At 45.3% G+C, this 13,407-nt stretch overlaps 1 protein-coding gene and 1 long non-coding RNA gene across 7 annotated transcripts in view; one reads left to right on the top strand and one right to left on the bottom strand.

Annotated features, from left to right (window-relative positions):
* ST18 (ST18 C2H2C-type zinc finger transcription factor) overlaps positions 1-13,407 on the bottom strand; it is a 122,941-nt gene that overhangs the window by 5,738 nt on the left and 103,796 nt on the right. For all 6 annotated transcript variants that reach the window (XM_036830787.1, XM_036830786.1, XM_036830790.1 and 3 more), the window contains 6 exons: positions 13,254-13,316; positions 12,441-12,509; positions 8,760-8,822; positions 8,578-8,658; positions 7,445-7,666; positions 1,730-1,818 (listed from right to left, as the gene is read on the bottom strand). In XM_036830787.1, the coding sequence (XP_036686682.1) occupies positions 1,730-1,818; positions 7,445-7,666; positions 8,578-8,658; positions 8,760-8,822; positions 12,441-12,509; positions 13,254-13,316 (587 nt within the window). The remainder of the gene's footprint in view (positions 1-1,729; positions 1,819-7,444; positions 7,667-8,577; positions 8,659-8,759; positions 8,823-12,440; positions 12,510-13,253; positions 13,317-13,407) is intronic.
* On the top strand, positions 3,092-3,984 carry LOC118883699. Its single transcript, XR_005017077.1, has 3 exons — positions 3,092-3,210; positions 3,366-3,372; positions 3,529-3,984. It is a non-coding gene; the product is annotated as an uncharacterized LOC118883699 (long non-coding RNA).

The raw sequence follows: 13,407 nt of genomic DNA, 5'->3' as shown, positions 1-13,407 counted from the left end.
TTGGCTGGGCCCTGTGGGGCAGGTGTCATCACCCTTCCTTCCCCCGACAAAGGCCAGAACTTCACAGAGGCTAAAGGAGGCCACCGTGACCCCCGACGGGGTCGCATCACCTGCCCCGGGGCCAAAGAAAGGGGCAAAGCCTGCCTGAGATCCAAAGCCCGGGCATTCTCTCCTGTAAGATGCTGCCAGGACAGGAAGACTTGGAATGTGCTGATTAACGACCAAACGCATGGGATCTTATGAGCCATTATCAGAGGCGGAGGGGGTCCCGGCAGGTGGGCTCGAGCCCAGGGACACACAGCTTGGCTTCTCCTTGGAATAGGATCAGGAGCAAATGCCGTCGGGGGAGAGTGTGGCTTTGGAGTCTGAATGCTGCCTGGCTCTTGATCCCGAACTTGGGCCACTTACTTCACGTCCTTGTGCTTCAGTAAAACACGGTGAGAATTAACGCAATAAAACATAAAGTGTTGAACATACAACAGGTTCTCAATGCACGGGAGTTATTTTCCCATCATTCTTTTATAGAAGGGATATGAATACATTCTAAAGATTTTAAAAAGCTGGGAATAGTAGCTCATATTCAGGACGCCAGAAGCAGGATTTAAGGCCATTTCAACAGTCCAGAATGATGACTCTAAACCAAGAGATGACAATTCAGCGGGAGAAATGTGAATGCCAGCATTTAGATTTAATGAGATCAATGCATGGGAGCAGGATGGGGAGAGCTGACAATCTGTGTGAAACAGCTCTAGGCTCTGGTGCTTTCCTGGGTCGCTGCTCTGGAACACAGTTCATCACCTACTGAAGGTGGACCTCACATGCTCCATGGCCCAGCAACTCCGTTCCTAGGCACACACCTGAGACAAACCTACAATAGCAGGATGTGTAAGATGCATGTGGTATATTCTTCACGGAAGCACAACGTGGAAACAAGCCACTTGTTTTAAGAGTCACGCACGGATTTAAAAGATGGAGTGATGCTTTCAGAGAAATAAAGTAGCAACAGGTCACAGTCTCCGGCTTGGTTCTACCCATGTGCTAAAGACGCCATCAGATAAAATCCCCAAAGCAAAGTAATTGTTCTGCCTTTGTTTCCCGGATGCGTCAGGATGATCTTCGAAGGAAACAACACACGCCTGAGATAATGCTGGTGAGAACTCAAGAAAAGTACTCAAGAATCAGAGGGACACAGGAAGATCCAATATAGACCTCAGCTCAGACACTGTGTATATTAACTGTGGTCAGGGGTTGACACTAGGAAGGCATGTAGAGAAATAGAGATGCTAAATTAAACCATGTGGATTCTCCATAAAAATACCATTCTGAGGGTAGAGCAGAATTTAAGGATTCAAACATAGGTGCCCAAAACTTGAAATTTGATAGAGGGCTTATACCAGGAACACACACACACACACACACACACACGTGCAGGCTCACACAAAAAAACTATCATTTTCAGGACTGAAGCACAAAAGTTCGGCCAGTGTACCCTAATGCATCGAAAGTCTCATTGCTTGACTTTCTCTGCTGGAGATCCTTATTGAAAGGTAAGGAAAAAACCCCAAGAGATGGTTCTTTAGAGAAAGTTATAGTTTAGTTCAAATTTGAGGAAAGCCTCCTTCTTGCCTAGTGAAATCGCACTTCCCGCACGGAGGATGGTTTGGACACAGGACCCGCCGGAGACCAGGCTCCAGACCTGGGGGATCGCTGCCCCACCCTGCCCTCTTACCTCCAGAGGCCTTGACCTTGATGGTCATTAGTTCTTCAGAGACCTTGCCCTTCTTGACGGCTTGTGCGTTGAGAGGACATCCAGATAAGCTGTGAAAAGAGAAATTACACCGATGTGTGAAACACGTATTATTTCTTACAAAAATTAAACTTTTGTACTCACTGCTTACTCTTTTAAGTCTTTGCCTGCCTACTCATTACATTACAATCTGCAGTCTCTGTGCAGAAGGTAACAATATCTATTAAAACAAAAGCAAAAGGCCCTCAAATAATGTAAAATGTTTTGTGCTTTTTTCTTAAATCAAAATACAAATAGCTACTGTTGATAATTATCACTTAATTAATTTTGTTAAAATGTTACTATTTTGCATTCATGTAAGGCCCTTTTTTTAGTAGTGGTTACTTTATTCACTGTAAATGCAAAACTGTATGTATACATTTTGCATAAGATTTGTTCCAGATTAGTCAAAAATGCCAAGAATAATAAATCTACTTCTTCCTGTCTTTATACGCACTGTCATCTGATTTTTACAGAATGACTCAAATTGATACAAGCCCAAAATAATATTCCTCTCCCCCGCTTCATGGCAAATCCAGTTTGGGTAGGGGAAAGTTTCGAATTTATTCTTTAACTTTTAAAACATCATTTTTCATTAAAAAATCTCTACCTGAAAGGAAGAGAAAAGGCAGGGCTGTAGGTGTATTTAAGCACCCTCACTGCCCAGGCAGTGTGCTGCCCTGCAGGCTCTTTATTCGCTTTTCCTGAAAAGCCACACCCTGCAGCCCTGCTTCCTTCCTATAATGTCGTCTGTTTTGTTTAAATTACACCAAAATGATAATGACAACATTGAACGATACTTGTTTCCTGTAGTACACGATGAGATGATTTTGCTGCTCTATGCAGCCATTAATTCTTTTGTCATTTGGTTATATTTTTGGAGATACCATTTTAAAATAAAGTTAAAAATTATAATTAGCCATTGAAAATATTTTTTCCCCAGAGAAATTTCGTTACAATTCATGCATGAAACAACCATTTTCCATCCAAAGACTGGAACACTTGGCAGAGTGAAAGGAGAATATTTCTGCAACAAAGCCCTTAATAAATGTTTGCAGAATGAATATTTTTTTTAAGAATTTAAAATTGTTCTATATTAAGATTATATGAAATAAAACAATAATAGATATGTAATATTACATATAAAAGGAAGGCTCTGTGGTTTGCCAAGATTTGATAAATTATGAAATATTTTACACAGGGAAAGAAAATAATGGAAAAGCACAAACTGAACTTTGAACCTGATTTTTCTATTTTGGAAGCTGTTCACTGTAAAGAGTGGCCTTTATAAGCTACATTATCTTCTTTTTTTTTTTCCTGGAAACTCTGTACAAGTCTGTCTTGTTTTCTGTCACATATTGTGTTCCGACAAGTGTTCACAAACAGGAGTAATGTTTGGCTGGTAAACTGGATTTTAAAAGGAGGTTTGGGGGGCTTCCCTGGTGGCGCAGTGGTTGAGAGTCTGCCTGCCAGTGCAGGGGACAAGGGTTCGAGCCCTGGTCTGGGAAGATCCCACATGCCGCGGAGCAGCTAAGCTTGTGCGCCACAACTACTGAGCCTGTGCGCCACAACTACTGAGCCTGCGTGTCTGGAGCCTGTGCCCCGCAACAAGAGAGGCCACGACAGTGAAAGGCCCGCGCACTGCGATGAAGAGTGGCCCCCGCTCGCCGCAACTAGAGAAAGCCCTCTCACAGAAACGAAGACCCAACACAGCCAAAAATAAATAAATAAATTTATAAAAGGAGGTTTGTAACAAGATGTTAATACCTCCCAAGAACGTCTGTCTCTCCCGTCAAGAGTCTGCACTGTTCAGACAACACAGGGTGAGCGTCCGGGGAGGACAGCCGTGTGGAATGCTGGTGAAACTCCACAACCATGCACGTTAGAACCAAGTACAGTTAAGTGACGGGAGGGAGGCTTTGGTCTAAAAAATCCCACTGGATGTTTTGTACCTCCCAATGTGGTTATATCTTCCAGGATATACAACAAATCCTAAATTTAAGAAAACTGGGGCAAGAAAGTATTTTTAATGTCCCTTTTCCTTTTGAGGATGCCACACCTCCACAAAGCTCAGTCTCGCCGCTCAGGAAAATGGGGAGGTTGGCTGGGTGTCACCTTTGGGGTTCGGGCTCTGTATTGTAAGGCAGGAGAAACATGCTTTATACGGTTTGGACCAAATTCACAATTCTATGAAGGCAGGGAAAGGCAATTTTTTTTAAAAAAAAAGATTTAAAAAAAATTGTTTTTTAAAATTTATTTTTTTTAAATTTATTCATATATATATATAGTTTTGGCTGCGTTGGGTCTTCGTTGTTGTGCGCGGGCTTTCTCTAGTTGCGGCGAGCGGGGGCTACTCTGCAGTGCGCAGGCTTCTCATTACGGTGGCTTCTCTTGTTGCGGAGCACGGGCTCTAGGCATGTGGGCTTCAGTAGTTGTGGCACGCGGGCTCAGTAGTTGTGGCTTGCGGGCTCTAGAGCGCAGGCTCGGTAGTTGTGGCACACGGACTTAGTCGCTCCGTGGCATGTGCGATCTTCCTGGACCAGGGCTTGAACCCGTGTCCCCTGCATTGGCAGGCGGAGTCTTAACCACTGCGCCACCAGGGAAGCCCCAGGGGAAGGCAATTTAAAACTATATCTTCACCAGCCCTGTTACAGTAAAACGGCAGGTGACAAATCTGTGTGGTGGACATCACTATTTATAATATATTAGTAAACCTCAATAAAATTACAGTTATGGTGTGGCACTAAATGAGTTCTATTAATCACAGGACTTCTGGTTTTAAAGCTGCAAACATCCATAATGATGTGTATTTAATATAATATCATTTGTCTTCTCAGTTGCTATTCTTTCAAAGTGGAAGTCTGTAACATGAAGTCTTAAAGAAAGGTTTTAAAGTAATTAGTATGTAAACAAAATGCTGATGTAATGCACAGGTAATTGTTCTCAGCCATCCTCTAAGGTAAGTTTTGTAATTATTCCCATTTTGCTGAATCTTAAATGGGAAAAGTTACAGAACTTGCTTTAGAGGACGGCTGAGGAAAGTCCGCCTGGGTGCCTGGTGGTCGGGAGGATCCAGGAAACACCGGGGATGGGCTGGTACCCGGCTCGGGAGAGGGGCTCTGGGGTCCCGATGTTGTGAGCTGTGCAGGAGGGGGGCAAGCCCTGAACTTCCCTGTGCTCTGATTCTTCTGTCAACTGAGGGTCACCGCAGTCCCTGTAGCTTACAGGGTTTGTAAGGGTTTAAAGGGATAAGCCACGTGAGGAACTTGGAACAGGCTGTCTGCTGGGACAGAGCAGCCTGGAATAGCAGTTGGCCTTTGGCAGGGACAGGAAAGAGAACAGAACAACTCAGGACGTCAGGGTCGAGAACAGGACAGATAAAGGTGTGTCGTAGGTCAGTACGTGTGATTCCGGCATGTCATTTCTACTTTAATGAATTATTGCATAGCCACACATATATTAATATAATTGTACAAAAGGGAAAGGAAATAGTCTGTGCTGAACATCTACTATGTACCAGGCAATAAGCCGGGCATTTTATTATCTTATTTGTTTAAATCCTACACATAGTAAAGAAAAGCATTCCACCCCAAAGAGAATACCCCAGGTTAAATTTGGGCTCTTAAATCCTTTGAGTAGCAAGAGTGAAAAACAGTGAAATCTGAATTATTCATTTGTCTAAATTCTTAACTGTTTTTCTTCTCCTAGAAAATAATATCTCTGCATTAATACTGCAGTCTATATTTTTGAACTCATAATTTCCTTTTCTTATTATGAAATAAATAGTATGTACACAGATACATACAACGTGTATTTGCAGTTGAAAGAATTCCCTTGAGGGGCACACCTTGAATTTACCTTCAAACACAGAACGCGCTTTGAAGCTTCACCTGCCCCGTAGCAATTGCTGTCTCCTGTCCCCCAGAGACAGCCATTAACTCCAATTGCAGATGAAAAATTACCTAGTTTTTTAAAACGTGATTTTGCTACATGGTTTTTCACTTTGTGGGACAGAATCACACCACACATATCCCTCAGCACTCTGTCCCACTCAGCACCTGCTGCAAATCCGCCCTGCGGTGCCTTTACATCCACACGGATCCGAGGCCCTGCAGGTGGAACCACTCCTGTGCCCTGCGCTGCAGGGGCCGAGGCGGCGGGCAGGCGGTCCCCAGCCTGGAGCCGGGAAGCCGACCTCCTGGCACACGTCCGTCTCCATCTCTGGGTGCAGGAGAGCCTCTGGGACTGAGCCTGGCCGCCCGGCGGCTGTACAGGAGGGCACCCCCACCTGCTCGCTTACATCTGAGGCATCAGCTTCCTGACATGGTTCTACCAATTCCTCTTCCACTTACAGCTCTGAGGGTCCCTGAGGCCCCACATCCTCACCAGGCCTGGTGTCATCATGTAAAACCACTCCCGGATTTTTCAAGAGAAATCTGTTGTTCTAACTGAGGGATGCACTCGCCACAGCCCAGCATTAATATTTCATTACCGATGTCAACAAGGATGTTACAGGGTCCGTGGTGAGAAAGCACCGCTGCTGTGCGGCTACGAGGCTCACTTGATTTGTGACTGTCCTTCCTGAACAGGAAACGATGGCACAGACCCAGAAGAAAACAACGTGCACTATTGTGAACGAGATCAGGCATCCGAGAACCATCAAAAAATAAACCACCTAAAGAGATCGGGTTTTCTCCGTAAGCAGGTGTGGCTCTTGGAAAACTTCATTTCCTGACACCGTCGACGTGCACCTCGAAAACGGAACCAGCTTTGCTCTGTTGGCATCCTGCCCATAAGCAGAGCGTCAGGACTCACAAAGCTTTGTTAGATCTTGAATCTGCATCGTGCGCCACAGCCCCACGACCAGAGATGTGTGCAGTGAACCTTCTAGCTCCGCTCCTTATTTTTGTTTTTGTTTTGGCCATGCCGCTTGGCTTGTGGGATCTTAGTTCCCTGACCAGGGATCGAATCTGCACCCTTGGCAGTGAAAGCGTGGAGTCCTAACCACTGGACCGCCAGGGAATTCTGCTAGCTCCTCTCCTTGATGTAGAATGTGGACAAAAGCCTGGTCTAAGATCAGTGCTCCCGACAAAGAGCCTGGTTGAAATACATGCCACTCAATGATGAAGGGACTGAGTCCTTGTGAAGCTAGAAAGGGTTTTCTAAATCTCTCTTGTCCTCTGTGTACTTAGTAACCACTGTGTCCTTTTCTTTCTGGCTGCTGGGGATGACTCACAACTTCCCAGCTGCAAAAGAACTACCATTTGGTCTGAAATGGGGCCAGTTCACGAGCGGAAGGGCGTGACATAAACACGTAAAGTGAACGTTTACGATCACACAACAGTGAGTAGCTATCACCACTTAGAACGGAAGTGAACCACTGACAGAACCATTAAAAAAAGCAGCACAAGCAATACTTTAGAATAAAAAAAACACAAGCACAGTTTCAAAAGCAGTTGAAAATCGTGCAGTGAATTTCAGAAATAGAGAAAATAACATTTTCCATCCTTCAAACTGGTCAAATATCTATCTGGCAAGATTCATTTCTTGGACATCTAAGGTGCTGTGATTAATGACCTTGAGGGGGTCTCTCCCCTCCCCCGGGCAATCCAGGTGACAAACAGTCACAGCAACCACACATTAAGAAGCAAAGCTTACCTCCTGTGGGTGACAAACACGTTGTTCACGTGGCCCAGCCCATTGCAGCCGGGCAGCGGGCAGTGGGGAAGCTCCTGTTTGTTCAGCTTCCAGGAGAGGGGGGCCCCATTGAGAGGGTTCTCCTTCTGTCTCTTGGCGGCCAGGGGACAGCCAGAAGCCGTGCGGTGGGATGTGTATTTACCTGATATGTGACCTTGGCCGTCACACCCGATCACAGGGCATCTGGAGAGACACAGCACGGTCGTTAGCAGCTGGGAGAGACGAGATAAGCCAGGTGAAGCACTGAGGCGAGCGAACGAGAAGGTGGTGGTGAGAGCAGACCACACAGGGGGCAAGTGGGGAAACGACAGCGTCTACCAGATGCCTTCCAGCCAGGGAGACTGCAGTACTGGCAGTAATGATGGGCCTCAGGCTCCCAGCTAAGCAATTGTCATGCATTATCTCATGAGACCCTCACTGCTCACCTGGTGGGCAGAGACGCTGTTACCCCATTTTAGAGGGGCGGAGAATGACTTCTAGAGCTCAGGGGACTTGCCACCAGTTTAGAAGGAGTGGAGTCAAGTTTGTGGCCACACTTCTCAGCTCCAGAAACAACAAGGGAAGCCCTTTGTTACGGGTTACGTTGCCTCCAAACAAAGACCAAGGGTCTAACATGTCAACTGGCTCCCCCTCATCACAGAGTCCAAGGCTCAGAGAACGGGAGTTCTGGTTTCCAAATGTCTAAATATTGCACGTTGTCGAGCAAGCCTCTGTACGTTTCTGCACCTGTATCTGCATCTGTCACCCAAGACCTGAAGCATATTTCTCAGAGGAGGGAATTCACCTTAGATAAAATTGCGGCTTAAGTTTCAGGGGAGCCCGCAGCCATGGGTGTCACACTAGGGCACGTCCACGAGGCTGCTTTCCTTTAAAGCCGCTGGGAAAGGATGAAGTCCTTCTTTCCTCTGCACCATCAGAGAACCGTGTGAGCTCCGCTGGGGAGGGGGAGGCGTTCTGCAGCCCCTGAGCTCTCCGTGCTGCTCCCAGGGCCTCGTGATGAACAAGACACGCAGTTGCCTCCCAGCCGGAGTCCCCCCCGTTTGTCCCACAAGTGGCCTCTGCCCTGATGCCGCCGCCTCAGCCGTCACACTTACCTGAGTTCAGGGTCTTCTTTTTCTTCCTTCGTAGGGGTCACCTTGACACCACCTTTCCTGGCACGAGGGCAGCCGGACAGGCTGAAATACGGTCCCAACAAAGAACAAAACAGAAGCATGTGATCTCACGGGCGCGGCTGCCACCGCTCTGATTTCCATCTCGGCCGTGGGGTCAGTCTTACCTTCGGTGGGAGGCATAGTTTCCCGTCACGTGCCCCGAACCGTCACAGCCTGGAGTGGGACACCTGGAAGACACGAGAGCGGAGCTGGGGCCGCGTGGGAGTGGCTAGGGGGTCACGACACATCACACAGAGCCAAGCAGTCAAACAGGATGAGCTGATTTGTGGGACTCTTTTTGCTTGTACAGAACTGTTTTTTGGCTAAGAATCCTTTTTTTAAAAAATAAATTTATTTATTTTTAATTTATTTATTTTTGGCTGTGTTGGGTCTTCGTTGCGCGCACGGGCTTTCTCTAGTTGTGGCGAGCGGGGTCTACTCTTCATTGCAGTGTGTGGGCTTCTCATTGCGGTGGCTTCTCTTGTTGCGGAGCACGGGCTCTAGGCACACGGGCTTCAGTAGTTGTGGCACGTGGGCTCAGTAGTTGTGGCTCGCGGGCTCTAGAGCGCAGGCTCAGTAGTGTGGCGCACGGGCTTAGTTGCTCCGCAGCATGTGGGATCTTTCCGGACCAGGGCTTAAACCTGTGTCCCCTGCACTGGCAGGTGGATTCTTAACCACTGCGCCACCAGCGAAGCCCTAAGAATCCATTTTTAAAGGAAATGTTAACATGTGTTAACTACTGTCCAATGCTTGGAAGACACTGTATTCATTGTTATCCTGCATTCTTTTTTTCCTTCTTTTTAAGTCTTATTTTTTTAATTGAAGTGTAGCTGATTTCCAATGTTGTGTTAGTTTCAGGTGTATAGCAGAGTAATTCAGTTTTATATATATATATATATATATATATACACACACACATATATATATATACATAAAATTTTTCAGATTCTTTTCCCTTATGGGTTATTACAAGTATTGAGTATAGTTCCCTGTGCTACACAATAGGTCCCTGTTGTTAAACCTTATTTTGGAAGGAATCTGAAATTCGACCCACAACTTACTGCTGGGCTTCTGTCTACATCACGCAAAGTTCTTATCTTTTGCTTAAGAAGAAAGAGTTTCCAAATGGTTTCTGTGTGTAATTTATTTCCTTTGATTTGCTCCACCACCATCATAATCCCTTACATTCAGATGGACAACAGTGGTGGATGGGACAACCAGAGACCTGGTGGATTAATGCAACTGCCAAAGAACCTGGGACGTTTGCACCTGATCTCTTCTGCCTCATGGTCCACCTTAAAAGGTCTTGTGGAAACTCTACCAATAACTCTGACCGACAATCAACCATTAAATTTGGAGTCAGGGGAGTGAAGGCGGAAGGAGATTCCAATTCTACTTAGAATGCTAATTAGGAACAGGGTTTAAAATACACTTGAATGCAAAAATATACAGAGATTCTCACTCTTTTGTGGCCTTAAAAAAATGCCAGATACTAATAAAAACGCAGAGGTGGGCTTCCCTGGTGGCACCGTGGTTAAGAGTCTGCCTCCCAATGCAGGGGACACGGGTTCGATCCCTGGTCCGGGAAGATCCCACGTGCCGCGGGGCAACTAAGCCCGTGAGCCACAACTACTGAGCCTGCGCTCTAGAGCCCACGAGCCACAACTACTGAGCCTGTGAGCCACAAATACTGAGCCTGTGCTCTAGAGCCCATGTGCCACAACTACTGAGCCCACGAGCCACACTACTGAGCCTGCGAGCCACAACTACTGAGCCTGTGCTCCAGAGCCCGTGTGCCACAACTACTGAGCCTGTGCGCCACAACTACTGAGTCTGCGCTCTAGAGCCCATGAGCCACAACTGCTGAGCCCGCACGCCACAACTACTGAAGCCTGCGCGCCTAGAGCCTGTGCTCTGCAACAAGAGGCCACCACAATGAGAAGCCCGCGCACCGCAACGAAGAGTAGCCCCTGCTTGCCGCAACTAGAGAAAGCCCACGTGCGGCAACAAAGATCCAACGCAGCCAAAAGTAAAAAAGTATAAATAAAATAAATAAATAAATTTATTAAAAAAAAAAACGCAGAGGCTGTCACAAAATGTTTGCTTTCCTGAAAGGTCTTGTAGACAAGGTCATTGTTATTATTTCACTTGTATGCCAACCCAGGTTCAGATTTCTACTAAAACAAGAGTTTGAGAAAGATAATAATCCAAAGAAGAATGTGAACACTATTCCTTTTCTTAAACTCTAACCCACTGAACTTTCACAGAAATTCTTTCATATTCAACCTTGAGGCGGAACATAGGGAGTGAATGCTTTTCTCGAAGGAAATATGAAATCTGCATACATCTCTTTGAGCTAACCAGAGAACCCTGCAATGATTCTCTAATCAAACATTTAGAGATTTGATATGTATTCTATACTGTAGGAAAGGCTCAGATGCTATTAATATTTTTAGTAAAATAGTGGTTTACTAGCGTATTGCAATTCTGGAAAAGTCTATGCCAAAAAAACCTTGTTTTGAAATTCTCCCTGAATATCCAAACAAGAGGTCAATGAAATGTCCCCTTTTCTTTTTGTACAGAAAACCCCACAAAGATGTTACTTATTAGGTGGCTGTATAAAGCAGGTAAGTACTGAACATTGCTACAGAACCACTCAATCTACATGTTTTCAATGTATTCTCCACATTTTTTTCTAGAAATAACGTTTAGAGAAAATACTTAGGAGAACTGATAGCTATTTTTAAGATACGGCAATACAGAAGTTCAGAGCAATTGAGTACGACTGAGTGAGTATGCCTAGCGCTTCTCTCCTTTCAGTCGGCTAATAAGTCTCCACTTCACATCCTTACATTTCAATCTAGAAAAACGGTAGCCAATAAAATGATTTCTAGAATCTACACTGACACAATCAATTGTACACTCACTTTGTATATTTTAGAGTTGTCTTTACTATTCATGGTACTAAAATTCTGAATTTTTATACCTGTTTAATATCACATCTTGTTTCATAAACTTTTTTTGGGATAATTTTTAGATAAATTTTAAACAAGTTAAAAAATGGAAATATTAACAAAATATTAAGAAGATATATTCTCCGAAATTTTACCTGTAATTTAGACACCAAGTGTTAATTCTACTATTTACACAAATATTATTTTATCACTAGACTTAGTAACACTGATTTTTCCTAAAATATTATGTGCAAATGCATTTTGTTAATTTTGCTTAATGTTATTCTTCATCTTTTCTAAATGTATGCCTTATTATATTTTTAAAGGGTAGAAAGTGGATCATAACTTTTTATTAGTCTACATGTATTATAACAACACATGAAAATAACAAGTGAGAAGTTTGGGATAAAAGAAGATAATAGTAGGAAAAATAAAATCAGTCAACAAAAGTCAATATACGTGTGACTTTGAGATCCTGTAGACAAGGTGAAAATGAGCCAGAATTGTATGTCGCCCCCAAAAGTGAAAGGCTGTCGTATGATTCAAAATGCCCACAAGGTGAAGTACTGTGCAGTTTTCCTAAAGTCAGAAGATGAAAATGCTGGCCGTACCCTCCTAGGTCTGATTAGTATACACGTTCTGAAAGTAACAGAGAAAAGGTGTCGTAGGTGTTCAACATCATTGCTTTTAAAAACATTGTAAAATACAAGCCCTCCAAGGCCAGCTCATTAACTAAACTAAATTACAGTGATTTGGTTTCAGTTGTTTGAGTTTTTGGTGAGAGAGCGCGTGGTCGTAATTTACTTAGGTGCCGTCTGCCCCTGGTTAGGGCCACCCTGGCCAGACACTTACTTGAGTTCCTGAGAGTTGGCCGCCATGAGGGATTTCAGAGTCTTATCTGCCAAAGGACATCCAGAAACACTGAAGAGGGAGGAGAAAGCAAAAACAGAGACACACGCGCTGACACGCGCAGGTCCGACTTGGGGGCAGCCTGAGCTGGTGAACACACGTTCAATCCACCGACGGGGTTTGGGAAAAAGTCTGAACCCGGCTTCGCTGCTCTAGCCAGACCGGGCTTTGGGCACCTTGACTACTTGTCACAGACTCTGGTTTGCTATTTACCAAACCAGGGGCTTTAGCCCAGCGAGACCCCCGGGTCCAGTGATGACTGACCCAGAGGACCCTCCCTCTGCATCCCGAGGGATGGTGCTCAGAGGTTAAGGCCCTGCCCAGAGGGAGAGCGAATCACATGGGTGACACAGGTGGGAGGAAGGGCCGAGCACAGCCTCCGCGCTGCCGTCCCTCCAACACTTTACTGAAGCCTCCCGCAGCGTAAAAGGTCAGCTGGGGTCACTGCTGTCCTACCTGGGCTTCACTTGAGTCCTAAAGCTAGACAGGACCCGAGCCCGACATGAGCTCTACCTTCTGGGTTGTAGCGTGGATCATAGGATCAGAAAACCGTTTTTGACCAGAGAAGTACACTTTCTTTACAATATAGTAAAAAGACTGAAGACTTAGCTTTATTTCTGAAAAACGAAACGAACCAAAACCCCAACTAACTCAGTCTCCAACTCCCGATCGAGATAATATCTTTCTAGAGGGGGTGAGGGTGAGTCCTTAAGGAGGACAGATGAGGAACACCTAAGTGAGAAGGTGGGGAGCTACCTGCGATGAGACGCATAGTTGCCCGTGACGTGGCCACTCCCGTCGCATCCTGGCGTTGGACAGCTGGGTCAATAAAAACATAGAATCAGGGTCAGGTGCGTTCACGGATGCACTTGCTCTGTCTGACTGCGTATGAGGTAGCTTCTCTTTTCAA

This window comes from Balaenoptera musculus, chromosome 17, assembly GCF_009873245.2.
Source record: "Balaenoptera musculus isolate JJ_BM4_2016_0621 chromosome 17, mBalMus1.pri.v3, whole genome shotgun sequence".
Taxonomy (NCBI): Eukaryota; Metazoa; Chordata; class Mammalia; order Artiodactyla; family Balaenopteridae; genus Balaenoptera; species Balaenoptera musculus.
The sequence above is the reverse complement of the archived record's forward strand: the minus strand, read 5'-3'. Positions and strand labels throughout refer to the sequence as shown.